The following is a 22,124-nucleotide window of genomic DNA, read 5'->3' on the forward strand; positions in this document are numbered from 1 at the left end:
ATTCATAAAAATAAAAAGTTATATTTGTTGTAGCACTGGTCCTCAGAGTCCGGGGGGGGGGGGGAGAGAGGGGACTCAGAGCCCCATAAGGTCAGCCACCCCCTGCTCCCTCCGCAGCCGCCGGTTCTCCTCTTGGAGCTTCTCCAGCTCCATCTCCAGTTCATGGAGCATGGGGGGGTCAGCCTGCTGTGACCTCAGGTGGTTGTTCTCCTCCTCCATGCGGCTTATGCACTCCTCCAGCTCTATGTACTCACGGATCAGCTCCTGCTTGCTCATGTCCTGCAGGCTCTCCACGTGGTCCTTCATCATCAGGAACTGGGTGGTGGTGTAAGGGGCCACCGGTGGGCCCTTGGCGAACATCTCGGCACGCATCTGGGACGCCCGCTGCGACTCCCTCTCCTCCAGTCGCTTCTTCTCCTCCCAGGTCAGCTTGTTATACGGCTTCCAGGACCTCTTCTTCTTGAAGGGTGGCCGGCGGTGCCTCTTTCTGCCCAGCTCCCTCCAGGGCCCCTCCGGCTCAGGGCTGTCGCCCATGACCAGCTGACAATGGTGTTCCCTGTTGTCCGTAATAACAGATTGTACCATGAGGGCTTCGTAAGGGGTGCCCAATGGTTCTTCCTGACCCAGCTCCTTTGGATCCCAAGCCGAGTCTACACAATGGGCTGCTGCTGGTGGGCGGTACCCAGGTTGAGACCAATTTGACCTGGTGTTGTCATTCATGGGGCAATTCTGCTTGAAGTGACCCAGCTGTTTGCACCGGAAGCAGCGTTGTTCGTTGCCCTCCTGGCGATGATAGCGAGGGCTAGATGTCACCGGTCTGTTAGGAGGTTGGTATCTAGCGGTTGGTGGGTGTGAGGGCACCGTTTGTGGTGGAGGTTGTTCCTGTGGTGTGACCTGGTTCGTCTTGCGAGTATCTGCATATTCATCCGCCAACTTCGCGGCCTCTGGTAGAGTCATGGGCCTGCGATCTCTCACCCAATCCTTGACGTCCGTCTGGATGTGATTGTAAAATTGCTCCAGGAGCATTAGTTGCAAAATGTCCTCTGCGGTGGTGGCCTGGCTGCTGTTAGCCCAGTTAGAGGCCGACCGGGACAATTGGCATGCCCATTCCGCATAAGAGTCTTTCGTGGTTTTGCGTGAGTCCCTGAACTTCTGTCGGTGGGACTCTGGGGTTACTGCATAACGAGCCAGGAGCACTTCTTTAACCCGGGCGTAGCTATGGATATCCTGATCTGGCACGGTCCGGAAAGCATCAGAAGCTTTGCCTGACAGTTTGCCTGACAATATTGAAACCCAGTCTCCTCTAGCTATTCGGTGCAGGTTACATTGTCGCTCAAAATCCGCCAGGAAGTTATCAATCTCACAGTCCTTTTCATCAAAAGCTTTAAAAGCGCTAAATGGAATCTTCCTTGCGTCTGCTGTGCTGTACTCACTGTTCGTAGAAGGTGCGGCTGCTTGTTGGACTGCTGCCAGTTTTAACTGTAGCTCTGCGTCTCTTATTTGTTTATCCTTCTGTAGTTCTGCGTCCCTTATTTCTTTAGCCTCCTGTAGCTCTGCGTCTCTTATTTGTTTATCCTTCTGTAGCTCTGCGTTTACTAACATGTCCATCACTTTCAGTACCACATCCGGCGTTGGGTTTGGGCCGAACCACGCTAGCTTATCTCTCATTAGCTTGTTGGCTGGCGATTCCTCCTCCTGAATCACTGGTGTCTCCATCTCTTGTACTGCTGGCGTTGCTGCAATCCCGTCCTCCTGGTCTAGCTCCATTGATTCTGCTATGATGACCCGCTTGGTTTTGTTGCTAGCAATCCTTCCACGAACTTCCAGTAGTTCTTCCAGTGTCTGCTTGGAATCCGGGTGTGAAGGGGAATAGAAGGGAAAAATCCCACTGCTACCAACCAATTGTGACGGTATCGGTATGATATCCCCGTCAACGTTCCCTTCTTCCCATAACGAAAATCACCCCAATATTCCACGAGGAGGGATATCCCTGGAATCGCCCAGAAAGCCACACATGAGACCAGCTTACTGCTTGAACAACACAGACTTTAATGTTATCACACACAGCTTATATGTCATTTCCAAAACTGTTACAATGACAAATCTCCGCCCCCCTCACACTGGGGCTTCCATACAGATTATAGGTAGACACGACGGGGCCGATGCTGAAACACATTTTCTTTAGACAATGACATCAATGACGCTGAGCACTAGCTGTACTGAATACATCAACCAGACCGCTCGACCCCGCATATAGAGAGATAATTACCACAATGAAGCAATCAGAATAATTAACACAAGCCACTTAAACCCAGCTCTCCTTCACACAACACAATAGATCAATTAACCTTTAGAAATAGTGAGGGGACATTAGCACATCAATAACCTGGCTAGCAGGGAGCAGTAAACTGAGACATATAGGCAAATGTATCACAAATCCATTTTGGAATGAGGCTGTGACATAACAAAATGTGGAAAAAGTGAAGCGCTGTGAATACTTTCCGAAAACTCGGTACTACAACCCCCCCTCCCCCATACATCCAGTACCCAGAATGCTCCTCTTCCTCACCTGTGTCTCTGCAGCAGAGGCTTCCCTTCAAACAGAGGCGACACCACCACAACCTTGAAGCTGGTGGAGCAGTGATTGGGGGACGTGTCTTCCACCTCCTGGGGGGATAAAAGAACACAATTAACATGCAGAAGAGGCGATGAGACTTGTAGTCCTTCGATACATGCCCCCCCTCCCCCCACAGTCAGGCAGATTACATGCCACCACAGCTGCCTTATGAGTTGCTTGTATTTCTCCAGCAGCATTAAAGGGTCCTAAGTGGATGGATAATGTGAGGTAAAGTATGTGTCACTTTGTGCATTCACGGCGGTTCTCTTTATTGCCCCGCCCACCGTTCTCCCACAATGCAGCACTCAACACCTGATCAGCCAATTGTCAGACCCCCAGCAGTCACCTGGGGGCGGGGCTGTGAGCTCTGGGTAAGCTCCAGTACAGGTGGTGTAGGTGGGCTTTGGGTTTGTGAGTTGATGACATCAGTCTGAGACCATCTACACCTCGTCTATGATGAGCTTGGGGGCTGCGACAGGAGAGAGAGCACACTGCGCATGTGTGGCCTGATAGAACAGGACAACGCTCCCCTCCTGTGACACTCGGGGGGCGCTCGGAGCCGTTCTTTATTCTCCAACATTTGCATCGGGCGGAGCCGTTCTTTATTCTCCAACGTCGGCACCGGGCGGAGGCGGCCTTTATCCTCCAATGTCAGCACCGGGCAGAGGCGTCCTTTATCCTCCAACGTCAGCACCGGGCGGAGCCGTTCTTTATTCTCCAATGTCAGCACCGGGCGGAGGCGTCCTTTATCCTCCAACGTCAGCACCGGGCGGAGCCGTTCTTTATTCTCCAATGTCAGCACCGGGCAGAGCCGTTCTTTATTCTCCAACGTCAGCACCGGGCAGAGCCGTTCTTTATTCTCCAATGTCAGCACCGGGCGGAGGCGTCCTTTATCCTCAAATGTCTGCACCGGGTGGAGGCGTCCTTTATCCTGCAACGTCAGCACCGGGCAGAGCCCTCTATCCTCCAACGTCAGCACTGGGCAGAGGCGTCCTTTATCCTCCAACGTCAGCACCGGGCGGAGCCGTTCTTTATTCTCCAATGTCAGCACCGGGCAGAGGCGTCCTTTATCCTCCAACGTCAGCACCGGGCGGAGCCGTTCTTTATTCTCCAATGTCAGCACCGGGCAGAGCCGTTCTTTATTCTCCAACGTCAGCACCGGGCAGAGCCGTTCTTTATTCTCCAATGTCAGCACCGGGCGGAGCCGTTCTTTATTCTCCAACGTCAGCACCGGGCAGAGCCGTTCTTTATTCTCCAATGTCAGCACCGGGCGGAGGCGTCCTTTATCCTCAAATGTCTGCACCGGGTGGAGGCGTCCTTTATCCTGCAACGTCAGCACCGGGCAGAGCCCTCTATCCTCCAACGTCAGCACTGGGCAGAGGCGTCCTTTATCCTCCAACGTCAGCACCGGGCGGAGCCGTTCTTTATTCTCCAATGTCAGCACCGGGCAGAGGCGTCCTTTATCCTCCAACGTCAGCACCGGGCAGAGCCCTCTATCCTCCAACGTCAGCACTGGGCAGAGGCGTCCTTTATCCTCCAACGTCAGCACCGGGCAGAGCCCTCTATCCTCCAACGTCAGCACTGGGCAGAGGCGTCCTTTATCCTCCAACGTCAGCACCGGGCAGAGCCCTCTATCCTCCAACGTCAGCACTGGGCAGAGGCGTCCTTTATCCTCCAACGTCAGCACCGGGCAGAGCCCTCTATCCTCCAACGTCAGCACTGGGCAGAGGCGTCCTTTATTCTCCAATGTCAGCACCGGGCGGAGGCGTCCTTTATCCTCCAACGTCGGCACCGGGCGGAGGCGTCCTTTATTCTCCAATGTCAGCACCGGGCAGAGGCGTCCTTTATTCTCCAACGTCAGCACCGGGCAGAGGCGTCCTTTATTCTCCAACGTCAGCACCGGGCAGAGCTATCATTTATTCTCCAATGTCAGCACCGGGCAGAGCTATCATTTATTCTCCAATGTCAGCACTGGGCGGAGCCGACTTTTAAATTACCATCATCCCTTTCCCACTGGAAGATCCAATAAAGCGAATTCTGTGTACAATGGCCGCTGGGAGAAGGGAGGAAGCGGGGAGGAGACGCTGTATAAAGAGAGAGAGGGAAATGGAGGGGGGGGGAGAGAGGGAAATGGAGGGGGGGGGGAGAGAGGGAAATGGAGGGGGGGGAAGAGAGGGAAATGGAGGGGGGGGGGGAGAGAGGGAAATGGAGGGGGGGGGGAGAGAGGGAAAGGGAGGGGGGGGGGGGGAGAGAGTGAAATGGAGGGGGGGGGGGAGAGAGGGAAAGAAGGGGGGGGGGAGAGAGGGAAAGAAGGGGGGGGGGGAGAGAGGGAAATGGAGGGGGGGGAGAGAGGGAAAGAAGGGGGGGGGAGAGAGAGGGAAACGGAGGGGGGGGGGAGAGAGAGAACGGAGGGGGGGGGGGAGAGAGAGGGAGGGGGGGGGGAGAGAGAGAAGGAAATGGGGGGGGGGGGGAGAGAGGGAGGGGGGGGGGGGGGGAGAGAGGGGGGGGGGGGGGGAGAGAGGGGGGGGGGGGGAGAGAGAGAGAGGGGGGGGGGGAGAGAGAGGGGGGGGGGGGGAGAGAGAGAGAGGGGGGGGGGGAGAGAGGGAAATGGAGGGGGGGGGGGAGAGAGGGAAAGGGACAGGGGTATAGAGGGAAATGGGGGGGGGGAGAGGGAAATGGGGGGGGGGGAGAAGAGGGAAATGGAGGGGGGGAGAAGAGGGAAATGGGGGGGGGAGAGAGGGAAATGGGGGGGAGAGAGGGAAATGGGGGGGGGGAGAGAGGGAAATGGGGGGGGGAGAGGGAAATGGGGGGGGGGGGGAGAGAAGGAAATGGGGGGGGGAGAGAGGGAAATGGGGGGGGGGGAGAGGGAAATGGGGGGAGAGAGGGAAATGGGGGGGGGGGGAGAGGGAAATGGGGGGGGGGAGAGAGAGAATGAAATGGGGGGGGGGAAAGAGAGAGAGAGAGAAGGAAATGGGGGGGGGGAGAGAAGGAAATGGGGGAGGAGAAGGAAATGGGGGGGAGAGAGAGAGAGAGAAGGAAATGGGGGGGGGAGAAGGAAATGGGGGGGGGAAGGAAATGGGGGGGAGAGAGAGAGAGAAGGAAATGGGGGGGGGAAGGAAATGGGGGGGGGGGAGAAGGAAATGGGGGGGGGGAGATAGAGAGAAGGAAATGGGAGGGGGAGATAGAGAGAAGGAAATGGGGGGGGGGGAGAAGAAAATGGGGGAGGGGGAGGATGAGGGACTATGACATCATGGATATGTTACCAATGACAGGTTCGAGAAGTTCGCCTTTGATGACGGGATACACTCATATTCAGGGTGTGACGTGCTACAAATATAATAGGCTCCCCCAGAGACAGATGACGTCAGGTGTCCTTACCACGTGTTCAGCTTTCAGTTCCCGCTGTATTTTCTCCTTCAGAGCCTCAACGCTCACCGCCCCGTCCCCAGCCATGATACCGGCAACCTGCTAAATGATTGCGCCTGCGCGCCCCCGGCCACACCTCATTTGTTTTGAACCAATAGAAATCTAGCTCTGTTCCAAGTAAGGGCGGGGACAAGTACGAATCTATCCATTCAAAGTTGGAAGGTGGTGAAGCCCTTTCAGGCCCTGACGGAAGGTGTCCATGGACCGCCTGATGACAATAATCTATTACCCTAGGTTCCGTTAAGTAAGATTCCAATCTTTAAACCAGCATACGTAACATTTATATACTCAGTCAGATAAAGCGAAGACTGTTTCTGTATTGACTCTCTCGGTGACTGGAATGAATGTATCAGGCGTATAGGAGTCAGCCTAGTTGTTAGGGAAACGGTGAAATGTATGTAAACAGGAAGTGACGTACAAGAGGCGGAAGAAGGAGAGCTGGCAGCTGGTTAGTGGTCTTTAGGATTATTATATATTACTGGTTTGCTGTATATTCCAACAGGAAAGTTCTCAGGGGGGGAGAGTAGAATTCTAAGGCTGCAGATAACAATAATAGAGAAGTCCCCCTTCAAGTACTGTGGTGGACATTGTGTGACATCTGCAGTCTCTGGCCATCTCTTGTATCATGTCTGCAGTCTCTGGCCATCTCATGTCTGCAATCTCTCGCCATCTCCTGTATCATGTCTGCAGTCTCTGACCATCTCTTGTATCATGTCTGCAGTCTCTGACCATCTCTTGTATCATGTCTGCAGTCTCTGACCATCTCTTGTATCATGTCTGCAGTCTCTGACCATCTCTTGTATCCTGTCTGCAGTCTCTGACCATCTCCTGTATTATGTCTGCAGTCTCTGACCATCTCCTGTATCATGTCTGCAGTCTCTGACCATCTCTTGTATCATGTCTGCAGTCTCTGACCATCTCTTGTATCCTGTCTGCAGTCTCTGGCCATCTCTTGTATCCTGTCTGCAGTCTCTGACCATCTCTTGTATCATGTCTGCAGTCTCTGGCCATCTCCTGTATTATGTCTGCCATCTCTTGTATCATGTCTGCAGTCTCTGGCCATCTCTTGTATCATGTCTGCAGTCTCTGACCATCTCCTGTATCATGTCTGCAGTCTCTGACCATCTCCTGCATCCTGTCTGCAGTCTCTGACCATCTCTTGCATCCTGTCTGCAGTCTCTGACCATCTCTTGCATCCTGTCTGCAGTCTCTGACCATCTCTTGTATCCTGTCTGCAGTCTCTGACCATCTCTTGTATCCTGTCTGCAGTCTCTGACCATCTCTTGTATCATGTCTGCAGTCTCTGACCATCTCTTGTATCATGTCTGCAGTCTCTGACCATCTCTTGTATCATGTCTGCAGTCTCTGGCCATCTCCTGTATCATGTCTGCAGTCTCTGACCATCTCCTGTCTCATGTCTGCAGTCTCTGGCCATCTCCTGTATTATGTCTGCAATCTCTCGTCATCTCCTGTATCATGTCTGCAGTCTCTGACCATCTCCTGTATTATGTCTGCAATCTCTCGTCATCTCCTGTATCATGTCTGCAGTCTCTCGTCATCTCCTGTATCATGTCTGCAGTCTCTGACCATCTCCTGTCTACAGTCTCTGACCATCTCCTGTATTATGTCTGCAGTCTGACCATCTCTTGTATCCTGTCTGCCGTCTCTGACCATCTCTTGTATCCTGTCTGCCGTCTCTGACCATCTCTTGTATCATGTCTACAGTCTCTGACCATTAAAAGTCAGCAGCTACAAGGAGTGTAAAGGTCACAACTTTATTTGTTCTTGCCAAGCAGACACACAGTCCCACCTGGGACTTCCTTCTCTGATAAGATTTCACACAAAACAGCCCAATTGTAGTTCCAGTGGAGAATGTCCCTGGCCCTTTTGTGTCCGCTTGTACAGAACAATAAAGTTACAGCTGCATTGAATTGTATCAGTGTGATTGTCCTTGTCTGCTTTGGATGTGCTGGTGGTTGGGGGAATAGGGAGAGCACCTACAAGGGTGACCCGGAGTCACAGGCTTGTGAGCGGCAGACATTTTTTTTTTAACTCCTCTTTCCCCCTGTATTGTGTCTGGTCAGTGTACAGGAACACTTGGCGCTGCCGGTCCGTCTGAGGAATCTTCCGACGAGCAGAGAGGATGGTGGTGGAGGTGGAGAGCTTCTATGGCGTCTATCTCTTATTTTGCACCAACCCAAAATACAAAGGACGCATCTACATCGGCTTCACGGTGAACCCCGAGAGGCGCATCCAGCAACACAACGGGGGGAAGAACAAAGGGGGAGCCTGGAAGACGAGCGGGAGAGGGCCCTGGTAAGGAGGACAGACCATCAGCATGTCACCGGGTGATGGATCACAAGGACTTCAGGATTTAGAATGGGAGGGGGGGGGGGGTATTGGGTGTTAAAAAAACTCTCTTAAAGTGGAAATGAAATGAGAGTCAGGATGCTCTCTATGTTGCAGATAGAGAAAGGAGCTGTGTGTTAGTGGGCGTCCTGACTCTCCTGTAGTCCAAGGGAGGGGGCGAGCACGACACTCCACACCAAGGAGAAAGCCTCGCATTACTGTGTGGAGTTAGACAGAAGAACAGGAAGTGAGGATTTCTCAGAAGAAATAAGGACATTCAAAAGCAAAATGGAAGGATGAGGTAAGTGAAGGAGGACGGCACTAAAGGTAAAGGAAGCTATTTAGGAAAAAAAAATTGGCTGTTGGTGAAAGTCACGAAAACAAATTTATCTGAAGTTATGAATTTTCCAAAATAACGAATGTCGCATCTAAACTAATAGAACGTAACAAAATAATAATAATAATAACTTTATATTATTAATTAATTCCGTTCCATTTGTTTAGATGCGACATTCGTTATTTCGGATAATTCGTAACTTCTGATAAATTCGTATTTGTTACATTCACTAACAGCCAAATTTGAAAGGGAATTCCAATACCTATAATTTAATAGTTCGGAAATTCAAAATAATACCTAATTAATAATAACTAACTATTAAATTATAGGTATTGGAATTTCCTTTAAATTTGCCTGATAGTGAATGTCACGAATACAAATTTATCAGAATTTACTAATTATCCGAAATAACGAATGTCGCATCTAAATGAATAGAATGTAACAAATTAATAATAATAACGTATTATTATTATTATTATTATTATTATTATTCTTCATTTGTTCCGTTCCATTTGTTTAGATGCGAAATGCGTTATTTCGGATAATTCTTAACTTCTGATAAATTCGTATTCGTTACGTTCACCATCAGAAGTTAAGAATTATCCGAAATAACGCATTTCGCATCTAAACAAATGGAACGGAACAAATGAAGAATAATAATAAAAAGTTATTATTATTAATTCGTTACATTCTATTCGTTTAGATGCGACATTCGTTATTTCGGAAAATTCGTAAATTCTGATAAATTCGTATTCGTGACATTCACTATCAGGCAAATTTAAAGGAAATTCCAATACCTATAATATTTTAATAGTTATTATCAGTTCGGTATTATTTAGAATTTCAGATTTTCGAATTTACAAATCTAAGAATTTAGAATTTCTGAATTTTCGAATATATGAATTTTACGAAATTCGATCATAACGAATGACCCCAAAAAAAAGAAGAATGAAACTTAAACAAATTTTCCGGCCGTGCACATGTCTAGTGTAGAGTGCGACGGGGGATCCAGCTAGATGAGACATTGAACTCACCAAGACATTTCTGTTAAGGCCTCACAGCCCACAGCGATTTTCATTGTATTTTATTGATTGAAAAACATATACTAATCTTTTATTCCCCCCCCATACAGGGACATGGTACTGATTGTTCATGGGTTCCCCAATGATATTGCAGCGCTGAGGGTAAGATAAATTGTATTATTCTGCCTACTTGTATTACATTTCTAGTTTCTCTGAATACAGTGGAACCTTGGATTACGAGGATAATCCGTTCCATGAGAATGCTCTTAATCCAAAGTACTCACATATCAAAGCGAGTTTCCCCAAAGGAGTCAATGGAAATTAAAATAATTTGTTCCGCATTGATGTCAATGGCATGCAATACCGCATGTGGCCAGAGGTGGGGGGTGCTGGAGAGCCTCGGAAAGGCTCGGGGACAGCTCGGCTGAACTCGGGAATGAAGTATTTTCGATTTATTTATTTATTTATTTTTTCAAGCATTTCGGAACAGCTTGGCTCTGGTGCCCCCCACCTAAGGTCAAACGCGGTAGTGCACACCGCTGTGGCTTGATTCCTGCTCGTTTTGCGAGACAACACTCACCGAGTCAGGATTTTTTTTTAAAAAACGTTCTCATATTGCAAAACGCTCGTTAACCATGTTACTCATAATCCGTGGTTTCACTGTGTTTAAAAATGATGGTAACAGAATTAACTGATGAGACTTTGAAATGATATACTGTGTCTAAGACTTCTGTGTCCATTTTGGGGAGATTTTGTCCAAGTGTTAGACCCCTTTCACACTGAGGCAGTTTTCAGGTGTTTTAGCGCTAGAAACGGCCTCTAAAAAAGCGCCTGAAAACTGCCCCCCATTCATTGCAATGAGGGCTTTCACACTGGGGCAGTGTGCTTGCGGGAAGTTAGAAAAAGTCTTGCAATCTTTGGTGCGGCTTGGGAGCGCTGTATGATTGCTGAAAGTTCTGCAAATGCTTTGTCATAGCTTGCTGTTCACCCTGCTGAAGCCCAAAACAGAAATATCCAATGAAGTAAGCTAAAAAACGAAATAATACAGTATCACGCTGTGGTCAATTAACCACTTGCCGACTGCCTCACACACATTTACGTCGGCAGAATGGCACGGGCAGGCAAAGCAACGTGTATATATACGTTGCTTTGAAATATGCCCCCTAGTGGGCGTGCGTGCACCCGGCGTGGTCTCTGTGACCGTGCCCGTTAACTCTGTCGTGATCGGGTCACAGAATGGCAGAACGGGGGGATGCCTTTGTAAACAAGACATTTCCCTGTCCTGCCTAGTGACAACACTGATCGTCTGCTCCCTGTCATTGAGAGCGGTGATCAGTGTCATGTCACAGTAAGCCACGTCCCCTAACAGTTAGAATCACTCCCTAGGACACACATAACCCCTTCCCTGCCAGTCACATTTATACAGTAATCGGTGCATTTTTATAGCACTGATCGCTCTATAAATGTGAATGGTCCTAAAAGTGTCCGATGTGTCCGCCATAATATCGCAGTCACAATATAAATCGCAGATCGCCCCATAACAAGTAAAAAAAATAATAATAAAAGTGCCATAAAACTATCCCCCACTTTTGCACAAACCAATAAATATACGCTTATTGTGATTTTCCTTTTTTTTTTTTTTTTTACCAAAAATACGTAGAAGAATACGTATCGACCTACACTGAGGAAAAAATTTGCTTTAAAAAGAAAAACTGGGATATTTATTATAGCAAAAAGTAAAAAAAAAAAATATATATATATATATATATATATATATATATATATATATATAATTTTCAAAATTGACGCTCTATTTTTGTTTATAGCGCAAAAAATAAAAACCGCAGAGGTGATCAAATACCACCAAAAGAAAGCTCTATTTGTGGGGAAAAAAAGGACGTCAATTTTGTTTGGGTGCCACGTCGCACGACCGCGCAATTGTCAGTTAAAGCGACGCAGTGCCGAATCGCAAAAAGGAGCCCTGTCATTTAGCTGCCAAGTGGTTAAAGAGGTCATTCTTAGTAGTATTCTAGTCCTTTATCCGTCAGTACAACAGAACATTAATACATTGGAATTAAGCACATGCTGCAGTCTGAAATCTGCTTACTTTGTCTTTCTCTTCCCAGTTTGAGTGGGCATGGCAGCACCCCCACGTGTCCCGCAGGCTCACCCACGTGCCACGTAAGACAAAGAAGCAGTCCAGTTTCGACTTCCACCTGATGGTCCTCTATCACATGCTGCGGGTTGCCCCGTGGAACCGCCTACCCCTCACCCTGCGCTGGCTGCGACAGGAGTACCATAAGGAGCTGCCCCCCCTGCTCCAGCCGCCTCTTCACATGCCCTTGGCTTTCGGTCAGGTGAGGGCACGTCCGATCTCTAAAACACAAGGAGAAAAGGGCCCGGGGGAGGAAGGGACCAGCCAGCGACCCTCCCCACAGCGATGTCGGGTCTGCTATGATAAAGTGCAGGTACGTCTCTGTAAACCGGGAGCTTGTAATAGTTGTGTGTCTTATTCTTATCATTCAGAAAAGCAACACTAGGAGCAAGGGAAGCACAGAGCCGTGTCCTAGTCCAGTGGTTCTCAACCTCGGTCCTCAAGTACCCCCAACAGGCCATCTTTGCAGGTTTTCCTTTATCTTGTACAGGTGCTTAAACCACTTCCCGCCCAGCCTATAGCAAAATAACGGTTCCGTTATCCTATATTATGTCTTTCAGGATAACAGGTGGAGTCTGTGTGGATTGATTATCAGCACAGCCCCCCAGGATGACCACCAGGTATTCCACCCATCACCACCAGAGATGCCAATCGGCGCCTGTAGATGATGTCAATCAGTGCCCATCAGTAATGCCTGCCAGTGCCTGCTTATCAGTGATGACCATCGATGCATCTATCGGTGCCACCCATCAGTGCCCATTATTGTCGCCTATCAGTGCCAACTCATTGGTGCCACCTCAGTGCCCATTAGTGCCATCCATGAGTACCCATTATTGTCACCTATTAGTGCCCATTATTGTTGCCTATTAGTGCCGCCACCTCATCAGTGAAGAAGAAAACTTACTTATTTACTAAATTTTATAACAGAAACAAAGAAAAACTTGTTTTTAAAGAGGAGTTCCACCCAAAAATGGAACTTCCTCTTAACCCACTCCTCTCCCCCTTACATGCCACATTTGGCATGTAATTTTTTGAGGGGGGAGTGGGGGCTTCAGCACGAGTGGGACTTCCTGTCCCACTTCCTGTCCCACTTCCTCCTTCCGCCGAGGGGCTGAAAAGGCGATTAAGCTTAATCGCCTTTTGGCAGCCCCTCCCTGTAGGCGATCGCCTAGGATCGCCTGTCCAATCAAACAGAGCAGCGCCGAGCCGCGCGCGCATGCGCAGTGCCTTTCGCGCATGCGCAGTGGGTGCCTGGCCGTGAAGCCGAAAGCTGTCACGGCCGGGTGCCCACAGTTGAAATGAAGACGCCAGCCGGGGAGGGGGGGAGAGGAGAGGAGCGGAGCCCCGGCCGGCGCGTCGCTGGAGACGTGGAGCAGGTAAGTGTCTGTTTATTAAAAGCCAGCAGCTACACTTTTTGTAGCTGCTGACTTTTAATAAACTTAAAAAATGGGTGGAAAACCCCTTTAAATTTCGGTCCTTTTTTTATTTGTTTAAAAAAAATAAAAACCGCAGAGGTGATCAAATACCAACAAAAGAAAGCTCCATTTGTGGGAACATAATGATAAAAATGTAGTTTGGGTACAGTGTAGCATGACTGCGCAATTGTCATTCAAAGTGCGACAGTGCTGAAAGCTGAAAATTGGCCTGGGCAGGAAGAGGGTCAAAGTGCCCAGTGTTAAATTGGGTAAATCAGAGTGAATGGTTTGGTATTTTATCTAAGAGAAATTCCCAAAACATGGCCTGTTGGGGGTACTTGAGGACTGGAGGTGGAGAACCACTGGGCTAGTCAACAAATCCATCCCAGAGGATTCTCTTCTGATTGGCTCTTCAATCCCAGATCAGTATTAAAGGTTTATTTTTTATTTTCTAAATAGGTTCCTTTAAGCTAGTGCACTTACCTTTTCCTTCCATTTCCCTTCTAAACGTTTTTTTTTTCTTTTGAATTTCTCACTTCCCGTTTCTCCTCAGTAAGCTTGGCCCCCATCATCCGAGCCGTTCTGGCTGGGGGTTAGTCAGCGTGCTCGCCCCCCTCCCTTGGGACTACATCCCTGGAGATGCTGTGAACGTTCACAGGCACAGAGGCAGGGATGTAGTAACAAGGGAGGGGGGCGAGCACGCTGACTAACCCCCAGCCAGAACGGCTCGGATGATGGGGGCAAGCTTACTGAGGAGAAACGGGAAGTGAGAAATTCAAAGAAAAAAACGTTTAGAAGGCAAAAGGTAAGTGAACCAACAATGCACAAGCTTAAAGGAACCTATTTAGAAAATTAAAAATAAACCTTTACAACCCCTTTAAAGCTGACCATAGACAGATCGAAATTCGTCCGGTTCAGCCGGAACCGGACGAATTTCGATCCATGTATGGGCAGGCTGGTTGTACAAATGATCGCTGTATTGTGATGGTGGTGAAACTGAAACTGCTGTCAGAATACAATAGCGCAGCAGGAGGGATTCCACCATCAACACGGGAATCGATCGATATTTCTTTCCTTCTCCAGGCTGAGTGGGCTGAAGGAAAGGAAATTGTAAAATATGAAATGTCTGGCCTGCCTTACTGTAGCTGGAAGTCATTGTAATTGACCATTGACCCTTCTCTCCTGTACAGAGTGAAGATGACGCTCTTCACTGCATCCACCCCGGCTGTTCTCTGACTTCACATATCATTTGTCTGGCTAAACTCTTCCTCCTGAAGCATCCCCAGCAGCTTATCCCCGTGGAGGGTCCGTGTCCGAGGTACACAACACTTCTCTAACCCCTTTTATTCACTTCAGCTCTCAGGACCAGTTCCCACCGCATGCAGTCCAGTGCGTTTTTTTTTTCTGCATCAAAAATGCATGGAAAGTAGGTTATATGATTTTCAATGACATAGTTCACACCAGTGCTTAAAGCGGATGTGCCACGGGGAAAAAATATTAAAAGCCAGCAGCTACAAATACTGCAGATGCTGACTTTTAATATTAGGACACTTACCTGTCCTGGAGTCCAGCGCTGATCGCAGCAGAGCACGAGTGATCGCTCGTCTCTCTGCTGCTCCCCCCTCCATCCACGCTGAGGGAACCAGGAAGTGAAGCGCTGCGGCTTCACTGCCCGGTTCCCTACGGCGCATGCGCGAGTCGCGCCGCACCCGCCGATTGGCTCCCGCTGTGTGCTGGGAGCCGAGTGTTCCCAGCACACAAAGGGGGGGGGGGTTACAGGATGTGACGGAATGCCCGTCTTTTGCCCGTGAATGCCGGGCCGGAAGTGGGTGCAAATACCTGTCTTTAGACAGGTATCTGCACCCCCCTCCCCCTGAAAGGTGTCAAATGTGACACCGGAGGGGGGAGGGTTCCGATCAGCGGGACTCCACTTTAGGGTGGAGAACCGCTTTAAAGCTCCAGAAAAAAAAAAGTAGAACATGCTGCATTTTTCTTGGACTGTACTAGAACGTAGTAAAATGCATCAAAAACGCACATGTCCTTATGTAAGGTTAAGAAAAAGAGGAGGAAAAAAATGCACTGGACTACATCAAAAAACATGCATGCAGAAAAAAGCAATAAGGCGTCCAAAACAGTGAACAGCGGGCGCCATGCTGGGCGTTCGCTGTTCACTCAGCATTGTGTTAAGAAAGTGAATGAATCGCTTTCATAACACTGAACCGTCTCTCAGCCAATCGGGTCTGTTACCTGTCACCTGATTGGCTGAAACGACAGGTGCTGCGATTGGACGCCGCCTATCAGGCTTCCAATCATAGCAGAGGCCCAGAAGAGGGGGCGGGAGAAGAGATCGAGGAGCGTGGAAGACATTGCCACGTGACCCGATGCCCCACGAGACAAGGTAAGTGCCGGGCTAGGGGGGATTCACGCTGGTAGATGGGCAGTGTCTGCGTTTGATGGGCACAGTGTCTGCGTTTGATGGGCACAGTGGCTGCGTTTGATGGGCACAGTGTCAACGTTTGATGGGCACAGTGTCAGCGTTTGATGGGCACAGTGTCAGCGTTTGATGGGCACAGTGTCAGCATTTGATGGGCACAGTGGCTGCGTTTGATGGGCACAGTGTCAACGTTTGATGGGCACAGTGTCAGCGTTTGATGGGCACAGTGTCAGCGTTTGATGGGCACAGTGTCAGCGTTTGATGGGCACAGTGGCTGCGTTTGATGGGCACAGTGGCTGCGTTTGATGGGCACAGTGGCTGCGTTTGATGGGCACAGTGATGTCGGCAATTGATGGGCACAGTGATGTCGGCAATTGATGGGCACAGTGGTGTCGGCAGTTGATGGGCCTTTGATGGGGTGTTTTTTTTTTTGTTTGCTCTGACCACAAAAAATATGAGCAGCAGCCACCACTGTGGAAAATGTCAATTCACTATCCTTTATGTGGTATTTGCCTCCAAAAAAGCAAAAACGCACAGGAAATACGGCATAAAATGGCATTAAAGTCAATTCACTAACGCTCTGTTTCCACTATTGCGGCCCCAAAGTCGTGCTATTTTTTGATGCAATGTCATGCGACTGGTGAGAACGAGTCCCACGGAAGTCGGAACAAAGTAGTGCAAGTACTCCCTGCAACTTGTCGCACCAATTAGTACGGGGACCATTGAAATACATGGATTGTGACTTGTCATGCGACGTCACACATGTCAAGTCGCACAACTCCTTGCAGTATTGGAAACGGAGCCTTAATGAAATTAAGTAAAATCATGCGTTAAATAAGTAGTGGTCTGGCAATGCGACAGTTAAAGAACGTATTTTATTTCAGCCAATTGTGAAGGAGACGGCACACGCATGCTCGGATAAGGGTCCCAGTTTAGGGAATGGGGCCGGACCAGTTGTGGCGTGGTATTTGCATACAAAATTCCTATTCGCCTGTCAAAAAAAGGGAATCAAGAGGTGGAACTATTGCTTCCTGAATGCCTAACAGCTGCTGCCCTCTGAAAAGTGATCCACCATGGATTGCTTTTCAGAGGAGTGTCATTATCTACCAATACATCTCCCATGTTCTCAGGCTGGGGACACTGGGCAAGTGTCATCTCTTTCTAAGTGTCATTTCTGCTTTGTGTTTGTCGTCTTCCAGTTGTGGAAATTCTGTGCTGTGGGGAGATCTGATCCGACACAAGAAAGGCTGCTATGGAGATCTGGAGGAAGTCTCACATTCTCAGGTACACATTCTGTTTGATCAGCCAAAGGTACAAATTGTCCTCTGCGCCTCAGATCCATGTTCTACATCAGCCTCAGGTACAAACATTCCTAACCCTGAGGGGTTCTGGATCATTAGCCCCGGGTACAAACGTTCCTAACCTGAGAAGGGTTCTGGATCATTAGGCCCAGGTACACAAATGTTCCTAAACCTGAGAAGGGTTCTGGATCATTAGCCCCAGGTACAAACATTCCTAACCCTGAGAAGGGTTCTGGATCATTAGCCCCAGGTACACAAACATTCCTAACCCTGAGAAGGGTTCTGGATCATTCGCCCCAGGTACACATTCCTAACCCTGAGAAAGGTTTTAGATCATTAGCCCCAGGTACAAACATTCCTAACCCTGAGATGGGTTCTGGATCATTAGCCCCAGGTACACAAACATTCCTAACCCTGAGAAGGGTTCTGGATCATTGGCCCCAGGTACACAAACATTCCTAACCCTGAGGGGTTCTGGATCATTAGCCCCAGGTACACAAACATTCCTAACCCTGAGAAGGGTTCTGGATCATTAGCCCCAGGTACAAACATTCCTAACCCTGAGAAGGGTTCTGGATCACTAGCCCCAGGTACACAAACATTCCTAACCCTGAGATGGGTTCTGGATCATTAGCCCCAGGTACACAAACATTCCTAATCCTGAGAAGGGTTCTGGATCATTAGCCCCAGGTACAAACATTCCTAACCCTGAGAAGGGTTCTGGATCACTAGCCCCAGGTACACAAACATTCCTAACCCTGAGAAGGGTTCTGGATCACTAGCCCCAGGTACACAAACATTCCTAACCCTGAGAAAGGTTTTAGATCATTAGCCCCAGGTACACATTCCTAACCCTGAGAAGGGTTCTGGATCATTAGCCCCAGGTACACAAACATTCCTAACCCTGAGATGGGTTCTGGATCATTAGCCCCAGGTACAAACATTCCTAACCCTGAGAAGGGTTCTGGATCATTAGCCCCAGGTACAAACATTCCTAACCCTGAGAAGGGTTCTGGATCACTAGCCCCAGGTACACAAACATTCCTAACCCTGAGAAAGGTTTTAGATCATTAGCCCCAGGTACACATTCCTAACCCTGAGAAGGGTTCTGGATCATTAGCCCCAGGTACACAAACATTCCTAACCCTGAGAAGGGTTCTGGATCATTAGCCCCAGGTACACATTCCTAACCCTGAGATGGGTTCTGGATCATTAGCCCCAGGTACAAACATTCCTAACCCTGAGAAGGGTTCTGGATCATTAGCCCCAGGTACAAACATTCCTAACCCTGAGAAGGGTTCTGGATCACTAGCCCCAGGTACACAAACATTCCTAACCCTGAGAAGGGTTCTGGATCATTAGCCCTGGGTACAAACATTCCTAACCCTGAGAAAGGTTCTGGATCATTAGCCCCAGGTACAAACTTTCCTAACCATAAGAAGGGTTCTGGATCATTGGCCCCAGGTACAAACATTCCTAATCCTGAGAAGGGTTCTGGATCATAAGCCCCAGGTACAAACGTTCCTAACCATAAGAAGGGTTCTGGATCATTAGCCCCAGGTACACAAACGTTCCTAACCCTGAGAAGGGTTCTGGATCATAAGCCCCAGGTACAAACGTTCCTAACCCTGAGAAGGGTTCTGGATCACTAGCCCTGGGTACAAACATTCCTAACCCTGAGAAAGGTTCTGGATCATTAGCCCCAGGTACAAACGTTCCTAACCCTGAGAAGGTTTTTTTTTTTTATCTTGGGCGGGAGTCACACCTTTGCAGTTTTAGTGCTTTTTGTATTTTGCAGATTTGCACTACAATCCATTTACCATGGTTTCCTATGGAACACAATCTGTAGTGAAAATCTGCAAAAAGCACTGAAAATGCCATAGGTGTGAATCCGGCCCTAATGCATTCTATGGGGTAATTTGTATCATTTCACCTCTTTGCAGGCACATTGGGTGGATGAATTACACAGCTGACCCCTGACTATGCAATCCGTGACCAGAGAGTGGCTTCCACGTGTGTTTACAGGGCATAAGACACTTTGTAACAGTTTTACCTTTTTTTTTTGGTTCTTTTATCTTGGATAAATACATTTTAGTAAATGTGTGATGAACTATTATCTATGGGAAAAAAAATATGGAATTTAGTTAACAAAATAATGTTAATGTGATTGGTTGGTGTACCATTGTATTTATTAATCATGTGTGCTTAGAAAATAAATATTGTTTTGTATTTTATGATCAGGTCCTGAGTGTGTGTGTGTGTGTATATGTATGTGTATATATATATATATATATAATATACTGTACAGGGAGTGCAGAATTATTAGGCAAATGAGTATTTTGACCACATCATCCTCTTTATGCATGTTGTCTTACTCCAAGCTGTATAGGCTCGAAAGCCTACTACCAATTAAGCATATTAGGTGATGTGCATCTCTGTAATGAGAAGGGGTGTGGTCTAATGACATCAACACCCTATATCAGGTGTGCATAATTATTAGTCAACTTCCTTTCCTTTGGCAAAATGGGTCAAAAGAAGGACTTGACAGGCTCAGAAAAGTCAAAAATAGTGAGATATCTTGCAGAGGGATGCAGCACTCTTAAAATTGCAAAGCTTCTGAAGCGTGATCATCGAACAATCAAGCGTTTCATTCAAAATAGTCAACAGGGTCGCAAGAAGCGTGTGGAAAAACCAAGGCGCAAAATAACTGCCCATGAACTGAGAAAAGTCAAGCGTGCAGCTGCCAAGATGCCACTTGCCACCAGTTTGGCCATATTTCAGAGCTGCAACATCACTGGAGTGCCCAAAAGCACAAGGTGTGCAATACTCAGAGACATGGCCAAGGTAAGAAAGGCTGAAAGACGACCACCACTGAACAAGACACACAAGCTGAAACGTCAAGACTGGGCCAAGAAATATCTCAAGACTGATTTTTCTAAGGTTTTATGGACTGATGAAATGAGAGTGAGTCTTGATGGGCCAGATGGATGGGCCCGTGGCTGGATTGGTAAAGGGCAGGGAGCTCCAGTCCGACTCAGACGCCAGCAAGGTGGAGGTGGAGTACTGGTTTGGGCTGGTATCATCAAAGATGAGCTTGTGGGGCCTTTTCGGGTTGAGGATGGAGTCAAGCTCAACTCCCAGTCCTACTGCCAGTTTCTGGAAGACACCTTCTTCAAGCCGTGGTACAGGAAGTAGTCTGCATCCTTCAAGAAAAACATGATTTTCATGCAGGACAATGCTCCATCACACGCGTCCAAGTACTCCACAGCGTGGCTGGCAAGAAAGGGTATAAAAGGAGAAAAACTAATGACATGGCCTCCTTGTTCACCTGATCTGAACCCCATTGAGAACCTGTGGTCCATCATCAAATGTGAGATTTACAAGGAGGGAAAACAGTACACCTCTCTGAACAGTGTCTGGGAGGCTGTGGTTGCTGCTGCACGCAATGTTGATGGTGAACAGATCAAAACACTGACAGAATCCATGGATGGCAGGCTTTTGAGTGTCCTTGCAAAGAAAGGTGGCTATATTGGTCACTGATTTGTTTTTGTTTTGTTTTTGAATGTCAGAAATGTATATTTGTGAATGTTGAGATGTTATATTGGTTTCACTGGTAAAAATAAATAATTGAAATGGGTATATATATTTTTTTTGTTAAGTTGCCTAATAATTATGCACAGTAAGTCACCTGCGCACACAGATATCCCCCTAAAATAGATAAAACTAAAAACAAACTAAAAACTACTTCCAAAAATATTCAGATTTGATATTAATGAGTTTTTTGGGTTCATTGAGAACATGGTTGTTGTTCAATAATAAAATGAATCCTCAAAAATACAACTTGCCTAATAATTCTGCACTCCCTGTATTTATCGGCGTATAATACACACTTTTTTTCCCCTTAAAATCAGGGGAAAATTGTGGGTGCGTGTTATACGCCGATCCCCGCCGTCTCTGAGGGCAAGAGGAGCGTCGCCGACGTAGACCGAGCTGAGCCGAATGTACTGTGTGCTCGGCTCCCCTCGAAGTCCCGCCTCCTAGCCTTTACATCCCGCCATTGGACCGTTGTTCTTGTCGCAATTGCAACCAGGCGCCCGGATATTGTCGAGCCCTGCTGTTGTGGGTTTAGTAACACTTTAAATGCCCTTTGTATTACTTTTTCTCCCTGAAAAAATATGTGCATTTATTTTTTTCTTAACTTTGCCTTTAAGAAGGTCATTAGCATGTTGATGAAGGGGGGGGAAGATCAGACAAGCAGGTTAAACATATTCATACACACATATATGTACAATAATTGGACGCGGGAAGCTGTGTTTTTGCTGTACATATTTATTGGAGATCTTTCTTCCTTATCCAGAGAGTTTTATTCTCCATGTCTGTACAAAATTGCTTTATAAAAACAAGACTCCAGGTGAGTTTCTTTATCCCAATATGGAAATTCAATTACATCCATTCATGTAAAAAAGGGTCTATCTTACAGAGAAGACTATACTAAAGGGAGTAACTAGTCAGAGTACAGCACCTGTGTGAGAAGTCTTAGAAGGAAGCTGACATTCTAACTGCAGGCTGCACACTCTGTGGTCCTCCCTACTGCAGCCTCATTCATTCTAATGTGCGGTCTGTACTTCTGGTACAAAGTATGTGTGATCCTGAGGCATGCAAGGCCCAGACAGGACTTTTAGAAATCTTTTCTTCTGAAATGGGTCACAGGCTCTAAAGAAGTTTTCACAAAGCAGGTGTTCAAATAACAGGCATCCCCTGCAATGGTGTTGAGCTTACTGCTGTGGGAGTTACTTACCCTTGCATACTGTTAGAGGCCTCCGTGTGGAGTCTCCTGCCTGCGAGTCAAGGTATGAGGAATAGGATGTGGTGGGAGGGACAGACCAGGAGGCTCCTGACCCAACAGTCAAGGTATGAGGGCGTGGTGGGAGGGACAGACCAGGAGTCTCCTGCCTGCGAGTCAAGGTATGAGGATGTGGTGGGAGGGACAGACCAGGAGTCTCCTGCCTGCGAGTCAAGGTATGAGGGTGTGGTGGGAGGGACAGACCAGGGACCTCCTGACCCATCA

General features: G+C 48.1%; 2 protein-coding genes across 6 annotated transcripts; one reads left to right on the forward strand and one right to left on the reverse strand.

Moving 5' to 3' along the window:
- Positions 1-2,543: 2,543 nt before the first annotated feature.
- On the reverse strand, positions 2,544-6,117 carry LOC120943079 (bolA-like protein 2). The gene is made up of 2 exons (XM_040356176.1): positions 5,996-6,117; positions 2,544-2,667 (listed from the first exon to the last, which is right to left on the reverse strand). Exons 1-2 carry the CDS (start codon positions 6,068-6,070, stop codon positions 2,566-2,568), a joined length of 177 nt encoding a protein of 58 aa, XP_040212110.1. The 5' UTR covers positions 6,071-6,117; the 3' UTR covers positions 2,544-2,565.
- Positions 6,118-6,198: 81 nt separating this feature from the next.
- LOC120943078 (structure-specific endonuclease subunit slx1-like) lies at positions 6,199-19,290 on the forward strand. 5 transcript variants are annotated; one of them, XM_040356171.1, is made up of 7 exons: positions 6,199-6,287; positions 8,128-8,359; positions 9,862-9,913; positions 11,878-12,219; positions 14,512-14,639; positions 16,955-17,039; positions 19,000-19,290. In XM_040356171.1, exons 2-7 carry the CDS (start codon positions 8,187-8,189, stop codon positions 19,027-19,029), a joined length of 810 nt encoding a protein of 269 aa, XP_040212105.1. In that variant the 5' UTR covers positions 6,199-6,287; positions 8,128-8,186; the 3' UTR covers positions 19,030-19,290. The 5 variants fall into 5 exon arrangements, with proteins under 5 accessions (XP_040212105.1, XP_040212107.1, XP_040212104.1 ...); XM_040356170.1 differs by lacking the exon at positions 6,199-6,287 and adding an exon at positions 6,400-6,491 and having other exon boundaries at positions 8,135-8,359; XM_040356169.1 differs by lacking the exon at positions 6,199-6,287 and adding an exon at positions 6,402-6,491.
- The last annotated feature ends 2,834 nt before the right edge of the window (positions 19,291-22,124 follow it).

The sequence above is a fragment of the Rana temporaria genome, chromosome 6, assembly GCF_905171775.1.
Source record: "Rana temporaria chromosome 6, aRanTem1.1, whole genome shotgun sequence".
Classification (NCBI taxonomy): Eukaryota; Metazoa; Chordata; class Amphibia; order Anura; family Ranidae; genus Rana; species Rana temporaria.